This window comes from Silene latifolia, chromosome 8 (genome assembly GCF_048544455.1).
Source record: "Silene latifolia isolate original U9 population chromosome 8, ASM4854445v1, whole genome shotgun sequence".
NCBI lineage: Eukaryota > Viridiplantae > Streptophyta > Magnoliopsida > Caryophyllales > Caryophyllaceae > Silene > Silene latifolia.
Genome location: NC_133533.1, coordinates 103,360,988 through 103,379,927, shown reverse-complemented (window position 1 = coordinate 103,379,927; position 18,940 = coordinate 103,360,988). Strand labels below are relative to the sequence as shown.

General features: G+C 41.4%; 2 protein-coding genes across 2 annotated transcripts; both read left to right on the top strand.

Moving 5' to 3' along the window:
• The first annotated feature begins 299 nt into the window (after positions 1–299).
• On the top strand, positions 300–2,954 carry LOC141595621 (uncharacterized). Its single transcript, XM_074415585.1, has 3 exons — positions 300–1,238; positions 1,370–1,541; positions 1,630–2,954. The coding sequence occupies exons 1-3, from the start codon at positions 300–302 to the stop codon at positions 2,952–2,954; spliced, it is 2,436 nt and encodes an 811-aa protein (XP_074271686.1).
• Positions 2,955–3,863: 909 nt separating this feature from the next.
• Positions 3,864–4,865, top strand: LOC141595620 (uncharacterized). The gene has a single exon (XM_074415584.1). It carries the CDS (start codon positions 3,864–3,866, stop codon positions 4,863–4,865), a length of 1,002 nt encoding a protein of 333 aa, XP_074271685.1.
• Positions 4,866–18,940: the final 14,075 nt, after the last annotated feature.

The window sequence follows — 18,940 nt, the reverse complement described above, 5'->3', positions numbered from 1 at the left end:
TCTTCCGTCTTTTGAATCTCCTTCCTCTACTTTTATGAATTACTTTTCAGATTTATTATGTATTTATATATAGTCTAGGTTTAGGGAGTACATGATGTCAATTAGGAAACTATTGCCTTATTCTAATTATTATAGGAATTACTATTAATTTATTATTATTATTATTATTATTATTATTATTATTATTTTATTTATTTTATTTATTTATTTTTTCTATTATTATTATGCGCGCAACTTTCATTAAAAGAAAAATAAAAATAAAAAAATTGAGAAACCGTTCTTCCTCAAGCTTCTCTGCAATGGCGCGAAGCAGGAGGACGACGTCTGCTAGTAACACTCCAGTGAGATCAAAAAATACTAATAATTCATCTACTAATAACACAAATAAATCAAAAAATAGTACTATTACGCTAAATAATAAAGAATTGAGTGAAATTGCGAAGTCTGTAAGCAATGGTGAGAGCTCTAAAGCTGCGGAATTGCGTGCTTTTAATCTTGCGAAGGAACTGACTGTGATTTTGGAGGATAAATCAACAGATGATGAAGAATGGCAAGAGGTTGGACGTCATCGCCACCGAGTGTCTTCTCCTTCAGCTGGTAAGACTCCGATATTGCAACTGTCTGTTGAAGATGTGCAGAATGAGCTTGATTTTTGGTCTACTTCGATTTTCTGCTATGTCTTGGGTTCAAATCCGCCTAGCAATGTCTTAGGAGGTTATGTTAGACGTATTTGGAAGAATTTAACAATTGATAAGGTTGCTTTTCAACCTAATGGTGTCTGCTTGGTTCGATTTAAGAACAGTGAGGATAAAATCAAAGCGCTTCAATCTGGACTCCTATTCTTTGACAGTAAGCCTTTTATTGTGAAGGATTGGACTCCTGATTCTAAATTGGAGAAGGAAAAACCTAAATCAGTTCATATATGGATTAGGTTTTACAACCTAAGTTTTAAATACTGGGGAAATGCTTTACCAAAACTTGCAGGGTTGGTTGGTTCACCTGTTCAGTGTGACCGGGCTACTAAGGAGCGTGAATTCCTGGAGTATGCCAGGTACATGGTGGAAGTACAGGTTGGCCAACCCCTGCCTGATGTTATTGAATTCCTTGATGAGAATGGTGTGCTCAGATCTCAGAAGGTGCATTATGAGTGGAAGCCTGCTGTTTGTGCTACATGTCATGGAATTGGCCATGAAACAGGTTCCTGTAAGAAGAAACCCTCTAAGCCTGCTCCTAAGAAGGTGCATATGGTTGGAAACCCAAGTTTGTGGCTCCTATGGTGGCAAAGCCAGTTATCCCTAAGCAAGGGGCGACTGAGGAAGTCTTACCAGTGTTGAACCCTACCTCTGTGGTTACTCCTATGCCATTTCAGGGGTCCATGACAAACACTGTTACACCTGCAGCTGGTGTTCTTCATAAGGTTGCAAAGAGGGGAGAGGGAGGTGTTCAGAGTGGTCCTTATTTTATGGATGTTCTCAGTTTTTCCATTAGAAGGAACCTCTTGAACAGCCTTAGCAAGGGTAAAACAACACTTCATTTCAATGGTTAGTATTGGGTTTTGGAATGTCTGAGGTATCAATAAAAGGAATAAGCAAGGAGATGTTAGGAGACTCCTTCATATGAATAATGTAGGTTTCTTTGGACTTATTGAGACTAGAGTAAAAAGTAGTAATATGAATAAAGTGCAAGATGGATTGGGTACTAAATGGAAGTTTCTTGTGAATAATGATGTCATTGAGGGTGGCAGGATTTGGATTTTGTGGGATCCCTCCCTTTTTACTGTGAATGTTATAAGTAAAGAATGGCAACTTATGCATTTGCAGGTCACATATCTTCAGAATGGCTTCAGCTGGACCTGTTCCATGATTTATGGTAGTAATAAGGATATTGATAGGAGTAGTCTGTGGTCTTCTCTTAATTCCCTGGATGCCTCAGTTCATGGTCCGTGGTTAGTTATGGGTGATTTCAATAATGTGCTCTATTATAATGAGAGGATAGGAGCTAAGGTTACTGATGCTGAGACTAAGGAGTTTCAAGGGTGTGTTGATCATTGTGGTTTGTATGACCTGGTTGTTCAAGGGGCTTACTATACCTGGAACAACAAACAGGATGGGGATGCTAGGGTCTTCAGTAGGATTGATCGTGTATTGGCTAATGATCAGTGGATTTTGCATGGTCCAGCTGGTACTGTTAATTTCCTACCTGAGGGTTTGTTTGATCACAGCCCTAGTATTATTAGTCTTTGGGAGGAAGCTGAAAAGTACAAGTCCTCTTTTAAATATTTCATGATTATATGGAGTCAACAGATCAGAGGGTGTCTTATGTTTCAGGTGGCAAAGAAACTTAAGATGCTTAAGGGTCCTCTGAAGAAACTTAATAGAAAAGGTTTTGGTGATATTATAAATACTACTGAAGTGGCTCGTCTAGTGCTTGAGGAGAAACAATCCCAGCTTCATTTGGATCCCCATAATTCCCTGCTGCAAATGGAAGAGAGAGCTGCTGCTCAATCTTTTAAGCAACTTCAGGATGCCAAACTTTCTTTCCTAGGCCAGAAAGCAAAGGTGGCTTGGATGACTTGTAATGATGAAAACACTCACTATTTCCATAGCTCAATTAAAGCCAGGAGAGCTCAGAACAAGGTTCTTAAAATTTTGGATATGAATGGTAATCCTTGCTCTGATAATGGCTCCATTGAAATGGCTTTCATTGAGTATTACCAGAAGCTCCTTGTAAGTTCTGAAAGTGTAACCAGGGTTAACTGTGGAGTGGTTAGGAGGGGGAAATGTGTCTCTGATATTCAGTCTGTTTCTATGGTAGCTGAGGTTACTAAGGAAGAGGTCAGAGTTGCTCTCTTCTCTATTCCTAATGAGAAAGCCCCAGGACCTGATGGATATTCCTCTAGCTTCTTCAAGGATGCTTTTGATATCATTGGTGATGATGTTATGGGGGCTGTGTAGGAGTTTTTCTCTCATGATCAGTTACTGCAACAACTTAACTCTACTATGATCACTCTTGTCCCCAAGAAGGAGATACCTATTTCAGTTATGGATTTCAGACCCATAGCATGCTGTAATGTGGTTTATAAGTGTATCTCAAAAATTATTTATGGTAGACTGAATGATGTGCTTGCTGATATCATTAGTCTGAACCAAAGTGCCTTCTTAAAAAATAGGAATATTGTGGATAATATCCTTATTTGCTAAGACCTTGTAAGGCTTTACAATAGGAGAACATGTTCTCCTAGAGTGATGATGAAGATTGACTTGAGGAAGGCTTATGACTCTATTGAGTGGGCTTTTGTGGAGGATATGCTTTATGCCCTGAAATTTCCTAGGAGAATGATAGGGTGGATTATGCAATGTGTTTCTACCCCTTCATATACTCTTTCTCTTAATGGCAATCAATTTGGATACTTTAAAGGTAAGAGAGGCTTGAGGCAAGGAGATCCTATCTCCCCTTTCCTCTTCACTTTATGTTTGGAGTACTTCACAAGAATCCTTAATCTGGTTACTATCACTCAGAACTTCAGATTTCATCCTATGTGTAAAGCTTTGAAGTTGTGTCATCTGGCCTTTGCTGATGATCTTCTTATTTTCTGTAGAGGTGACTCTGATTCTGTCACTGTGATAATGAGGGCTCTTACTACCTTCTCTAATGCATCTGGATTGCATATCAATAAAGATAAGTCTGATATATATATATATGAATGGTACTCATGGTGTAGCTGAGGACAATATACTGAACATCTCTGGTTTTAAGAAGGGTTGCCTCCCTTTTAAATACCTGGGAATCAATATTTCACATAAGAGGTTGACTAAGGTTGACTGTAACATATTGGTTGAGAAATTGGTGGCTAGAATCAGAGGATGGGGGCAAAACATTTGAGCTATGCAGGCAGGCTTATTTTGGTTAAGTCTGTTTTGACACAGATTCATAGTTATTGGTCTAGAGTTTTCCTTCTTCCTAAAGCCATTATTCATAAAGTTGAGAGCATCTGCAGAGCATACTTGTGGTCTGGTTCTGATGAGCATCATAAGGTGCCTGCAGTTGCTTGGCACAAGTGCTGTCTGCCTAAAGATCAGGGTGGGCTTGGGATTATAAATTGTTATCATTGGAACATAGCTACCCTTGGGAAATACATCTGGTGGGTTTCAAATAAGAAAGATAGTTTATGGGTAAGATGGGTACACCACCTTTATATTAAACAACATGATTGGTGGCAGTATTCACCCTCTTTACAGTCTAGTTGGACTTGGAGGCAACTGTGCAAAGTTAAGGATCTCCTTGCTCCTGGTTTTGCTCAGTGGTTGCAGGTCCCCTACTCTACTTCCCTGGTTTATAAATGGCTCTCTGGTTCTCAGGTGACTGTTCATTGGAAACCTTATGTTTGGAATAGGTTGGCTCTACCTAAGGTGAATTTCATTAATTGGCTATTCATTCAAGGTAGGCTCCTTACCAAAGATAGGTTGGCAAAGTTTGGAGTGATCAATGATGGTATTTGCTTCCTGTGTGGGAATATGCAGGAGACTTCACTGCACCTGTTCTTTGAATGTCCTTTCAGTCTGAGATGCTTACATCTGTTGCAGACCTGGCTTGGTTTCTACTGGACTGTGGATATCATTGCAAACAGTCTGAAATGGAGAGAAAAATCCTTGCTGCGTAAGAAGATCATATTAGCTGCTATTGCTAGTCTGGTGTACTATATTTGGGAGGGCCGCAACAAATGCAGATTAGGTGATTGGGTTGCTCGGCCTGAAGCTGTTAGAGAGCGTATCCATGCTACTCTTCGTGGAAGATTACATATGCTACAAATGGAAAAGGTTCCTAGTAGGGATATAGTATGGGTAAAGAATGTCATTTTGTGCTAAATTATGTAATGTTGTGATGGAAAATGTTATAGTTGGTGTATGTACTTAATTGTCAAAAGTTTTAATGAGAAGATTCACATTTCACCAAAAAAAAAGAAAAATAAAAATTTACATGAAATTGGTGGGGGAGCCAAGAAACAATCTGGGCTACCACACCCTTAGCAACAGCAAAGTTAAGTCTAGTATAAATGTAAGCGGCTGAGGCCCACAAGGAGTATCAGGGATTATACTTAGCTAGGATGGAGTTTCTCAAGCAAAAAGCAAAGGCTCACTGGCTCAAAGAAGGAGATTCAAATTCAAGCTATTTCCATAGTCTTATCAAAGCTAGGAGAAACAAGAATTTTATTCATCACATAGCTGATCATAAAGGGGTTGTACATAAAGACGAATCAGGCATCCAACAGGCTTTCCTTGATTACTATCAGATGCTTCTTGGCACCAAGAGCAATACAAAAAAAGTTAAGGTGGGCATTGTGAGAAAGGGAAAGACTTGCACAAGTCAGCACTCTCATATGTTATTGTCCCCTTGCACTCCTGAGGAAGTCAAAGACATTTTTTTTTAGATTCCTAATGATAAAGCTCCAGGTCCAGATGGTTACTCAAGCAAGTTTTTTAAAGATTCATGGGACATAATAGGGCTTGATGTTGTGGAGGCTGTCATGGACTTCTTCCAGTCAGGGTGTTTATCAAAGCAGCTGAATGCAACCTTGGTTACTTTGATTCCTAAAGTTGATAGACCTGCCAATGTCTTACAATATAGACCCATTGCCTGTTGCAATGTGATCTATAAATGCATTTCCAAGACTTTGTTCCAGATTGGCTAAGGTTCTACCAGATTTAATATCTCCAAATCAAGGGGGTTTCATTAAAGAAAGAAGCATAATGGAGAATATTTTGATTTGCCAAGATCTTGTGAGACTATATGAAAGAAAGGCAGTTTCTCCTAGATGTTTATTCAAGATGGATCTACAAAAAGCTTATGACACTATAGAATGGGCATTCTTGGATGACATGCTCCAAGCCTTAAAGTTTCCAGATCAATTTAGAGAGTGGATCATGCAATGTGTCACAACTGCTACTTACTCAATCAACCTAAATGGTAATGTTTTTGGCTTTTTCAAGGGGCAGAGAGGATTGAGACAAGGTGACCCCCTATCCCCTTTTCTTTTCACTATATGCATGGAATACCTCTCTAGGCTGCTGGCATACACTACTGAGGGATCAAGTTGTAAATACCATCCTCTGTGCAAACCCCTTAAGCTCACTCATCTTATGTTTGCTGATGACTTATTGCTTTTTTGTAAAGGAGATGCTCAATCAATCATGATTATTCTCAGAACTTTCTCTACCTTTTCAAAGAGCTCTGGTTTAAACATGAGTAAAGGGAAATCCAATGCTTATTTTAATGGGGTGCCAGAAGAGCTAAAGAATGATATCCTCAAAGTTTCAGGTCTTGTTCAAGGTACCCTTCCGTTTAAATACCTAGGGGTCCCTATAAAAACTACAAGGCTAAATGCTCAGGACTGTGCCCCCCTCATTGATAAACTTTTGAGTAAGATAAGGGGTGTGGGGGCTAGGAAACTATCCTATGCAGGGAGGCTCGTACTAGTACAATCAGTTTTTAAGACTCTCCACAACTACTGGGCCTCAATGTTTATTTTGCCTACTGGAGTCATGACAAAAATGGAAGCAATTTGCAGACATTTCCTCTGGGATGGGGGTGTGGACTTTCTCAGAACACCCCTTGTCTCTTGGGACAAAATCTGCCATCCAAAAAAGGAGGGTGGTCTTGGACTCAAAAATGATATTCTGTGGAATAAAGCGGCAGTGGGGAAATTAGTATGGTGGATAGCATCCAAATCTGACCATCTCTGGGTCAAATGGGTAAGCCACACTTACTTAAAAGGCCAAAATTGGCAGACTTACTCCCCTCCTTCTAACTCAAGCTGGAGTTGGAGGAAGATTTGCCAAACCAAAAATATCTACACTGAAGCTTATAATCAACAGATCTGGACCAGTCAGAAGGGGCAAGAATACACTATTGCAAAAGGGTATGAGTTTATTCGTGTGAAAAAGCCTGAGGTTCTCTGGGTTTCACAGGTATGGAACAGATGGTCCATCCCTAAACATAGTTTTCTAGTCTGGATACATCTACATAATGGTCTCAACACAAAGGACAAATTACACAAGATAGGGGTCAGTCCTGATTTCGATTGCTGCATTTGTGACCGGGGCAGAGAAGATAACGAACACTTATTTTTTTCAATGCCAGTACAGCAGAAGAGTAATTTATGAAGTTGAAAAGTGGATGGGAATACGATTACCTTACCAAGATCTGCAGGATTGGAGGAATTCTCGGAGGGGATCCAAACTCAAAAGGGGCTTGTTAAATTCGGTTTTGAATGCCTGCATCTACAGTATATGGCTCCAACAAAATCGTAGCAGGGTGGAGATGCAAATCCTTCGACCCGAAATTGTTGCTAGACAGCTTATTACAGAAATGAAGAGGAGATTCCGAAATATGATCAGTTTCCCAGTGAAAGACGGAGACAAAAATTGGATTTAAGGATTATTGGACTTGAATGGAAGATGAGTGAATCTGATCAAGGACAATGGAGGGATTGGGAACGAAGAAGATGAAGATTACTTGGGTTTCGTTGTCTAAATTAGGGATTTGTTGTTGTATCTCGTTTTGTTTTCCCCTATTTGGATCCTTTTGATGTAAGTGCGGTGCTTCTGGTGTGGGCTTAAATGTATGGGCTTGAATTTGTTTATTGAGTTAGGAGGTGGCCTGTTAGTGGCTAGTCCTTTCTCAAAATGTATGGCTACTTCTCTTTTTGATAATATACTCTTACATTTTATCAAAAAAAAAAAAATGTAAGCGGCTACCCGAGCCCCCGCATCCTGAGATAACGAGAATTTCTGGATCCGCTTGAGCAAGGCAACAGCAACCGAACCCAGCTCCCCAAGTGATGAGAAAGAGAAGGGAAGGAAACCATAACCCGTTGCTGCGCACAAATCCCCGTACTTAGCACACTTGCGCTGAGCAGCATCAGCAACAATCCGGCCAGGCACAAAATCCGTCATCCCAGTCTGAGTCAAAGGAGAAGACCCTGTAAAGTCAACGCACAAATCATGCCCTCTGTCCCAAGAATAAAGCAGCAAATCCGCAGGACGAAGAGAACCACCATGCCCGTCAACTAAACCGATATCAACCTCCTTTCCCGCAGAAATACCAGATCTATAGCAGATGTCGAAAAGAGAGTCACGGACGAGGTTATGCTGATGTTTAACGCCCACAGTACCAGTACAAGAAACAGTGTGGTCCCCAAAAACATCATCAGTAAAAACCCGAGAGCAAGCAGGACAGAGCCTAGATACCGTGAATAACGGAACACCAGGACGATACCCAAGCACACTACGGTAAGCCCTCTCGTTCATAGTCTGACCCAACCCCGAGATAGGAACCGCACGCAACCAATCAGAGGAGTGGAAACCCTGCTGAGACTGCCACAAAACAAGCTGGCGTGGTGTCAAAGAGAAAACAGACTCTGAGGTAGTAGTAACCGTTGCGAAATAAATGTCTGCCAATTTCTTCATAAGTTTGGGGGCATCAATTTCACCAGGGTTACCTAAGATACCAGAGCCTGTAGTCGCAGTGAAACCCCGCGCGGCATCATCAAATTCAGGGCCAGCAGCTACAATACCAGAAGGTCCGAGGAGCTTAGCCTGCAAATCAGCAGACTGCAAACGGGACGCAATAAAAGCATAATGTAAAACATCTCCCGCCGCATAGACACCAAGACCGCCAAGATGGACAGGGAAAGTAGCAAGGCGCCACTACCAATCCCCAAAACCCGGGCCAGACGCGGTGACGATACGTTCTAAGCTGGAACGAAGAGCAACATCAAAAGGAAGATGAACGTACCCAAAAACACTAGGGGAGCTAGTACGAAGGGAGAAATAGAGCTTAGAAATACCAGTACAAGCTCGAAGTAGAAGCAACTCACATTGCGGGTCCTCAATCCTCACAACCAAGTCCATTAGCTCAATGGTCTTAGTTACTCTCCTCGCCACAATCTCACTGCCAAAACCAGGGCAAGTACTGACCGGTCCACCCAAAACTGTAACACCACGCAAGGGCCGAGCAATAGAAGTGGGGAAAACCCCAGGAAGCCGACTCCGAGGATCCTCGACAGGCCAAAAGACCTTCGTCTTGGAGACATTAAGGTGCAGTCCAAAACGGGGGCCATCCACCATAATCAAATCCAAGACCTTCCCCACCTCCAAAGTATCCCCCACAATGGTGCCATCATCCAAGTACCAGGCCTGCATAGTGAGGTCAAAAATGTCCCGGATTTTGCATACTAAGGGATGCAAAACCAAAGCGAAAAGCAACGGACCCAAAGGATCACCCTGCTGGACACCCTGACAAGACCACAAGCAATGCTCCCCATAAAAAAGACAGGCAGGACTGGAATAACAAAACTCCACCCAACGGGAAAGAACCGGGCAACGACGGCGGACTTCCTGAAGCATGGTCGTACGATCAACAAGGTTGAAAGCATTCTGGAAATCAACCAGCAACATGGAAATTTCCACCTCAGCAGCCCGAGCCTCAATGAGCCGATTCAAGGAATGTAAGATAGCCTCTCCTCCACCGGACACACCCACCCTAAACTGTAAACCAGCAAAATAAGACGACAAAGAAGGACCCACCATAAAAGCACCAACCTTAGAGACAAGCCGTCTCCGGACAGTGCCAACATCAATAGGACGGACCCCACCACCTAGTTTAACAAGCGGCGTGAGAGGGGCGCTGTCAATGTACTCACCCAAAGCAAGAGGACATCGACCCTCAAGAAAAAGATTAACCACCCTACTAATAGAAGTGATCAAATCATCAGATATAGCCACAACAACGCCACTCAAACAATCCATAAGGCGCTGGGCACGAAAACCATCCCTCCCATAAGAAGTACCACGTGGGAAGCTCCGAATCATATCCAAAACCACTGATGCAGAGGCAACCAGAGGATGATGATCCCCAGACAAAGAAGGCAATGAAGGAGGTGGGGCGACATGATGCTTCTCACGCAAGGCCACAAGAGTGGTATCGGAGTAGGGGGCGACCCTAGAGGAAGAAAGCACCCGAACAGCAACAGTATAGTGACCATCACAAATCTTCCGCCGACATTGACGGAGGTTATGCTCACCCAAATCCAGATCCTCCTCCACATTAAACAAAGAAGGACCCTCATCAAAACACTCCTGCAACAGCTGCAATCCCCACCAGGTACCCCCCAAGCAAGGATAGCCTTGGCAATACTCTCCTACTGACGTTGGCGCCGAATCGCAATCCTACACTCAACATTACTCCGAGGAGCGAAAGTCTTAAGCAGACACAGTGGTAAAACAAGTAAACGAATCCAGCGGGAGAGATCACTAGGGGAATCAGCCACATCTTCCAGAGCTCCTTTCAAAACCCGAGCAAACCCAAGACGACACTTAGGAGGAATAGATTTTACGGTGCGAAGGCCCAACGACAATAAACGATCAAGCGAAGATATAGACCACTGAATAACCTCATCACCATCATCAGAAGAAACCGAAGTAGAAGGAGCCAAAGGTCTCGGAATACCATAAATATGAAATCTGTAGAGGCCATCAACACACTCTGGAGGAACCACAATATCACCCCGACTATGCCGACATCTAGCACGAGTGGTACGGGTCATAAAACACACCCCACACAACCAGAGCCCCATCCGTCTCAAAGTACTCTCGGCATTGGAATAAACAGTCAAACTATCAGTAAGAGTCTGACGCGTAAGGTCCAACACACCATCATGACAATGTCGGTCCCGAAAATGTTTTTGCCATGCAGGCTTAGTAAGGCCTTTACCAAACCCATCCGGACACGCTTGAAGACTCGAAAAGGGACAATGAAACTATACAAGTGCAGGCATGAAGAAAGAAGCAAAACCCCACACCTGACCAGCATACAAACCAATATAGCCAAGCAACCACCCGGACAAAAACCAGACGCAGACAACCGTACAAGCAGCTAGAGGCAAGACCCACACCCGTAAAAGGGAAACCGCGGCCAAGGTGACCACCAACACACCACCCACTCCGGTGATGGTCAACAACCAACCCAAACAACCCTATCCCACGGCACTACAACCAGGCAGCGGCGGGAAACAGTGGCCGGACAACATCACCAGCAGCAAAATGAAGGAGACAAGGACAGCCAGTCGGAACCCTAATGCGAGAAAATGCAAAAAAAAAAACAGTAGAAAACTCACCAGCGGTAAACAACAGCCGCCAAGAAAGCCCTTCTCAACTCCCGTATCACCGCATGAAAAACCCACGAAAACCACCCCTGACCGACGACGTGAGGTCTAAAGGTCGATGGGAATGGATGTTGGAAGCCAACGGTGGTTGAAAAACAGAAAATCCCGATGCCCTAAACGAAACCGAACCACGCAATCACACCCGCAGGGAACCGTAATAGCCTTCACTAACACACCCACAGTAGTCAACGGGAAAGACCGGCGTGAGCAGTGGTGGTGACGGTATTGGTGACGACAGCCAGCGTGAGCAGTGGTAGTCGGAGCAAACTGTCGCAGAAATCGCTCAAGCAGTTATTATTATTATTATTATTATTATTATTATTATTATTATTATTATTATTATTATTATTATTATTATTATTATTATTATTATTATTATTATTATTATTATTATTATTATTATTAAATCCCGCTTCAAATCCCGACCACTACTCATACTAGGCCTAATATAATCAGCCCAATTATCTACATCACACGGCCCAAGGCCTTTTTACTTGCTAATCCCAATTCCCGACTTGCTTACTTACTTTATTATTTAATTAACGTCTTCTTTGTAATTATTATTATAAATGCCTTTAATTAATTATTAAATTACATAAATTATTCTCATAAATTATTATCAAAATACGGGGTATTACAGTCTTCTCCCCTTAAAATGAACTTCGTCCCGAAGTTCGCCAATAACTACTATAACGACATCTACAAACATCCACACAACTGAGCACCATCCAACTTATGATAACACAATTATCCATATACGATTATCAACCGCACCAATCTTATCACAAAATGTCGCAATAATAACTCAAAACATTTGTAATGTTACATTTGTAACACCCCCATTTATCTAAGAGCCTTTAGCAAGACATTCCTAGATAAATAGGACCGTTACGATCTCGGTTTCCCAAGGTAGTGAATAACAAAGTAAAATAAACCAAAGTACTTTAATTAAAACTATAACGATTACATGTTTATTACAAATTAACCAACCAAACTTAATATAAAATAAGATACAACTCGCAGTGGAAATAAATTAAGTGATTAAATAATCTATGTGGTCTAAACTTCTAGGTAGACTGGCCAAGTCCTCACGCATCCCATAGCTCCCAGGTCAGCTAATCTTTAGTACCTGTCAAATCTGCTCCCCATTATAGTTCATCACAGGTGTTCACGAATACACGGTCAACCACGGGGTTGAGTAGAATAACTAAGAACAAGAATAAGGTATAATATAAGTACGGTGAACGTTAGCCTAAGAGTTAAAAGATTACACATAAGCACATTTAGAACTACTTCCCCCTCTTGAAATCATCAAGGAGGGATAAAACATGTTCAAACTAGCTACACGATTCAAACCACATGCAAATATTGTTCAAGAACAATAAAAAAGCATCCAGAAATTGCAAAAGAGTTCAATAAACATAGAGCCAAAGATGATAAGCGATAAAAGGATTAGGGAGGCAAGTGCTTAAGCCACGGTTTTTGGCTTCTCGTCATCAAGACGTTCAAAAAAATATCCTCATTCATGGTACAGAGATCATCCACTTCATCCCTAAGCTTGGTATTTTCCTTGATTAAGTGCTTCACAAGCCCAACAAATTGATCCAACTTAGCAACAACCATCTCTGTTCAACAGTCGACCCGACTGTAGCATCACCCGCACCTTGATTTTTCCTTAGCAATTTCCCATTCCTAATTTCTATATTCATCCGAGAAAGAAGGCCCGAAGTCATTTCATCATTTAATTTTTCAATAGCGGGGCTACCTTTCATGACCAATACTTCATTCATGAAAATAATAGAGAGCCACATCCCATATGGTACCACGATATTTTTGTCAAAGTTGCCGTTTTGGAATTCGGTGGCCATCTCTTAAATTCGATGGAACATGAGACGGGGAAAGTTGAATGGTTTGTGTTTGAAAATGTGGTGAATAAGGATCATGTCAAGGAGAGAGCATCTCCCTCGACTATTATTGCTAGGAACAAGGTTACGGAAAACAAGGTTACAGATAAACCTGGCGGGTGCGGATAATTCAAGAGAATAAATGTTGGTTGGGCCATTGTCGTCATCAGGTCGAAGAACTTTCATGACTTAGGTATATTTAACCTCATCAATATCACCCCAGTCACGTTTTGGGTAAGTTGTAAGCCCAACATCACATACTTCAAGGTGGGCAGTAAGTTATTCAATTGTTAAGTGTAGATACCTCATTTCTGCACCTCCCACAAACCACCCGGTGATGATTGGGCCGCATGTTTGGTACGCGGAACGATTTGTGACAGTTCGTAAGTTTATTATCAAGTGATCGCTCAAACACTTGTGTCTACCTCTTAATTGTCATCTACGTGCCGATACGGTCGTTTTGGCAGTATTTAGAGTACATTTGGAGTCCGGGTCATAAAACCGACTTCATTTTCTGAAACCGAGTCAGAATGTTCTGGAATGTTCCGGATATTTCTATTCCATATTTGAAATCTTTTAATCTTTGGCAAACAATTTCCCGTAATATTCACACAAAATATTAAGGAAAACAAAACTATTCCGTTATTTCATAAACTAAACACGGAAATCTTTCTTCCGCAGAGGGAAACCACTTGGGAAAGGACGCAGCAAGTGTTGCGCCTCTTCCAAAAGACGCAGTGCCTGCTGCGCCTCTTCCCAAGTCCTTTTCTGCGTATTTTTCGTATCTTTTCATATCTTTTCGAGATGCACTTCCAAAGTTTCTACGAAAACACTATTTCCTCCGTGTGATTAGTATAAATAGAGACCTCCGGTCTCACATATTTCTCACGTAAGTGTCCGCCCTTCTCTTCTCCCTTTGCATTCTAGACCACGTTCTTACTTTTTGGCGTCTACGTGTTTGAACTTTCGACCACGTAAGCTCGGATCTGTCTGAGTACCAGCCTCGTTTTGTATGACCGGCCAATTTGACCAACTCCACAATAATCAACTTAATCAATCTTATTTGTTTTCCTCTTACGAGAGCACTTTCGTCTACATTCGAGTCGAGCATCACTAAACGTTAACTTAGTTCATCTCGTTTCGTCAAACATGTAAGGCTGAGGGTGTAAATCCTCTTTTATTTATTTTCATTTATTTTTGTAATCATCATGTAAGATTTATGTCGAAAATACAATTAAAACCCTTTGTTTAAACCCTCTTTACGGATTAACAGGAGACAGACGTCGAGAAGAGACGCAACAACTTTTGCGCCTCTTGGAAAGGACACAGCATTTGCTGCGCCTCTTTCTGAGGTTGCCGCCGTTCCTGCTTCTCTTCTTCTTCCTTCGTCTTCCATTGGTTTTGTCTGTTGATTTTCCTTCGTCGTTGTTTGTTCTTATTTCATTCACATAATAATTTAACATATTATTCATCATCATTAATATTTAATTAAACATGTAATTCTCGACTTAAATCCCAAGTAATTCATATTTGTGGGTTTTCGTCATTAAAATCAAATTCGGGTTTTAGAGGTTCGATTCATCAATATTGAGTCTCTAGAATTCGTCGTTGATATATTTTTCATCTGTTGTTCATCGTATCCATCATTAAGTCGTCATTAATAACCTAATTAATTTGTTTAATTCATTAATTTGTTAATTAATCCGTTGAATCTTGTAATAATTCGTTCTAATCGGGTTCATCCATGTTTATTGCTTTCATGACCCTTAATCACATGTAAATAATCTGCTAATCACTTTCACCCAGGTCAAATAGCATAATCAAGCCTTAAAATCACCAACGAACATTAACGATTTGCAATTCCGGCTTCACAGCCAGAACTGAGCCAAGGAACAGACGCAGCAACTGCTGCGCCTCTTCCAGAGGGCGCAGCTCTGTTGCGCCTGTTCCTGGTTTATTTCTGTCTCTGAACTCCCGTCTTGCTTTGACCTATTTTTAGCTTACGTATTAATTAACTACTATTCGTATTATCACCCTAATTCTTGTTCGACAATTTGTTTATTTAATTCTTTTTTTTTTTCAAATTATCCGTTTTAGAAGTATTTTCGACATAAATCAATTAATCCAATGTAATTATTGTAATTTTCTTTATTGTATTATTATTGTAATTTTCTTTATTATATTTCTTTGTATGCCTTCACATGTAGTTGAACTTAAATCCCGACTTTGACATTTATTGTATGATAAATTAGTTGTTAATCGACTTAGTCTAAATTCTTCACATGTTAGGATTAAAACATTGGATGTTGCATTGCATGCATATAATCGACGATATATCAAGTATAGACAATTTCCCTAATCATTAGTAGAGGCCGCTATCGAGGCGGGCGGGATTAGGTGTTCGATCAAAAGAGCTTCCTAATACGTACCCTCATCCCTTACTCCAGATCTTTGTGAACATCCGTGTTCATTGGCATCCACGAGAGTCATTCTAGACATAGAATGCTAAGGGTAATGAGTGCTTAGTGTTCATGTCACTACTTTGTGTCTTGACATGGCACGAGGTATTCGAACGGTTTCCAATTTTCCACAATAAATTGGTGGCGACTCCACAAATGCAAACGCTTGTTTCCCAAGCGCCCCCGTGGCCCATGTCCACAGTTTGGCAACTCCACTGGGGATAATACACTTACGTGTAGCCAAAAGGGTGAAACTTGAACAAGGTTAGGGAATTGTTTGTATAAGACAATTGTCGGTTTTCATAACTCGGTCTTCCTAGACCGTTTACTAAGCCTTCCTAGGCCCAACCCAACCCATTCGACCAATCTTCCCGTCTAAACGGTCCTAATTCTTATTTGGGCCTAAGGATGGATAGCGATTGACGTCATCCATACCATGGTACTTACTCTTGTTTGTATCAAGGACTTTCACTACTTGAGGAAATGGACTAGGAATCGGCCTTACTCTTGTTTGGTACGAGCCTCTCCACAGACTTCGGGTCTGATTGTTCGGTATGGCAACCCACCCTTTAAACCAAAACCCTTCTAAATGCACTCATCATCCCTTATAATGCTTTTATATTGTTTGTACCATACGTGATCACCATTTTCTAAACAAAACCATGACGATTTTTGTAAAAACAAAATCCTTCTTTAAAATGTAAAATTTCAAAACTTGGGCCTAATATTAGCGCAGAACCAGCCGAAACTCTGTCCAATTGTCGAGTCAAAATTCGGGCCTCAAAACCCATTTCAAAACCTCACTTCGAGTCCACTCCTACAACTATACTAAAGTTGACTAGGACCAACATTTTTCAAACTTTGTCATTTCCTCAAAACTCACCGACACAAGTGGCACACTCCCACTTCATGAGTCAAAACATTTCTTTTCAAGTAAGTGTGCTAGAATGATCGATCGTGTTTTGATTCGTCGTTGATCTCTTATTAAGTTTCCCAAGATGCCTGAAACAAGCGACGCGAACTTCAACCAACTCCAGAATGGTAATGATCAAATCCTAGCCGCGCTAGCTCGTCTCTAAGTTACTCAAGACCAAGTGAATGATCACCTTGACACCATTGAGGGCCGAATATATGCCGTAGAAACGAGGATGCCTCCTCGAGAAGGTGAAATAGCCGATGACTTCGTGAACAACTTCAGTGACGAAAACCCTCCCATAGGTATGACTGCAGCTGAGAAACGACTATAATACTTGGAGGAACAATTGATGTATCTCAAAGGGGATGACATTTATAGGGAGAACAATCGCAAATATGAGGCTGTGAGTTCCAAGTTGCCAACCAACTTCAATATGACGGATATCCCGAAATTCAAGGGGCACGAAAACCCTTTGAACCATATCTGTGCCTTTAAAGATTACATGTCTATCAAAGGCATTAAACCCGAGATGTTCTTAAGGATCTTTCCTTCATCTCTTGACACCATCCCAAAACAATGGTTCTATTCGCTAGAACACAAGAAAATCGCTACTTGGGACGACGCCGCAATCGAGTTTGCTAAACAATATGCGGATAATGCTGAAATCCAAGTTAACATGCGCACTTTAGAGGTTCTTACCCAAAATGACAAAGAAGGTTTCACCGATTTCCTAAGTCAGTTTCATTTGCCTATTTACTTATTTGCATTTAGTTTAATTATAATTCAATCAAAACCCCCCAAATTTCCTAGACTAAAATTAAGACAACTATAACTCCCTACCTCCTTGTGGTTCGACCCTTACTATCACTATCTATAGTTTTAGGTCGGAATATAAATATTATTTTTGATACTTTACGACGGTATCAAATTTTGGCGCCATTGCCGGGGAGGCAGCGCTAGTTTTAGTTGTTTTTCTTTTGTTTTACTCTTTTTCTAGTTTAAGGAACTTCCGTTCCTTAAACTCTTTTTACACTCTTCTTGTAGTTTTCTCTTATCCACAGGCCATCTCATGGATAATGATGTAGCTACAGCCATTGCGGAAATCAAAGCCATGATGCAAGAGTTCACTATTGTAGCTGCCAAAAGGAATGAAGAATATGGAGCATTTACGAAATCAATTGAGTCTCGAATAGCTGAACTATCTTCTCGTCGATACACGGAGACCGCACATGCTATGCGTTTCCGTAGTGGGTCAACCCCTGAAGAACCTGTTTTGGAAAGGGTAAGCCCAGAAGTTAACGGAGATGACTCGAGAAGAAAAGAGGTTGAATTACCACAACTGAAGAACAGCGTTAGAAGTCGAATTGCGGCATTTGAAAGTCGATCGACCAGCCATGTTGGTCGACCGAACGACCTAACCAGTCAATCGACTGGTGTACCAGTACAGAATGCAAAACCATCATTTAATTTGCAAGATTCGACAGCTAATGATGATGTGACGAAGGTTTTGAACATACGCAAGTTCGATATTGTTGATTTACGTGATACTTCGGGCCAAGTTATTGACGGGTCGTTCATTTCACGAGCCATGAAGTTGCTTCCACGTGTTGATAAGGACAAGGTCCTTAATTCAAAGGGTGTTTCAACGAGGGAAGTAGAAGAGCGAGCTAAGTTGTCAATAAAGCTTCCACTTCCTGAGCAACTCCAGAAATCAGAAGATGAGGTATGTTTTGTGATTATTGATGATGTCCCACCTCTATTTCTTACCCCTATTCCAGCTCTAACACCTCCGCCCCAGATTGGGAGCAAGTTGGAGGAAGATTCTACTATTTTGACTATTGCAGGAAATGGTTTGGGGAAGGAAGAACCGTGTGTTGCTCCAGTTATGAAGGAGCCTATCATTCAACGTGGCGGACTGGGATGTTTAAGCTATGGCATATATACGGAGCCGGAGAATAGCCCGAGAAAGAAGAAGCCAGAGCGAGGCATAGAGTATGATCTGGAGTTCGACGAGCCAGATGATACTAGAGCATGGAGGGCTAGAGCTGCTGATGATCCATTGAGTTGCCTAGATGACGGAGATGGGTGGTCTCCATCTGCAGAGATTAGTATTGCTGAGGCGACTGCATCTAGCCAGAGGCCTTGGTTGGAGATAGACCGCAGCTTCCGCGGATGAACACTATTTATTGCTTGAGTTTTTAAGATAATTTTATTGCGTTTTAAGACTAATTCCGCTTTTAGTTTGCGAGACTTCGTACTTTATTTGGTTTGCTTAGGACTTTAAGACTATAGATTGCTTTTATTGGGTTTGCGCGAATTTTGGGCACGTTATTTATGTGCATTTGCAGGTTCTAGACCATATTAACTCAATCTATTGAGTTAATTTCGAAGAAAACAAAGCTTCTGCTCAGGTATAGTGGTTGATCGACTGGTCCTTTTG

What these genes read in the sequence shown, in the direction of transcription:
- LOC141595621 (XM_074415585.1), top strand. Translation starts at nt 300, where the DNA reads ATGGCGCGAAGCAGGAGGACGACGTCTGCTAGTAACACTCCAGTGAGA. An exon ending in CTAAGCCTGCTCCTAAGAAG is followed by an intron (nt 1,239 to 1,369) that starts GTGCATATGGTT and finishes ATGCCATTTCAG; the next exon opens with GGGTCCATGACAAACACTGT. An exon ending in AACAACACTTCATTTCAATG is followed by an intron (nt 1,542 to 1,629) that starts GTTAGTATTGGG and finishes TGAATAATGTAG; the next exon opens with GTTTCTTTGGACTTATTGAG.
- LOC141595620 (XM_074415584.1), top strand. Translation starts at nt 3,864, where the DNA reads ATGGGGGCAAAACATTTGAGCTATGCAGGCAGGCTTATTTTGGTTAAG.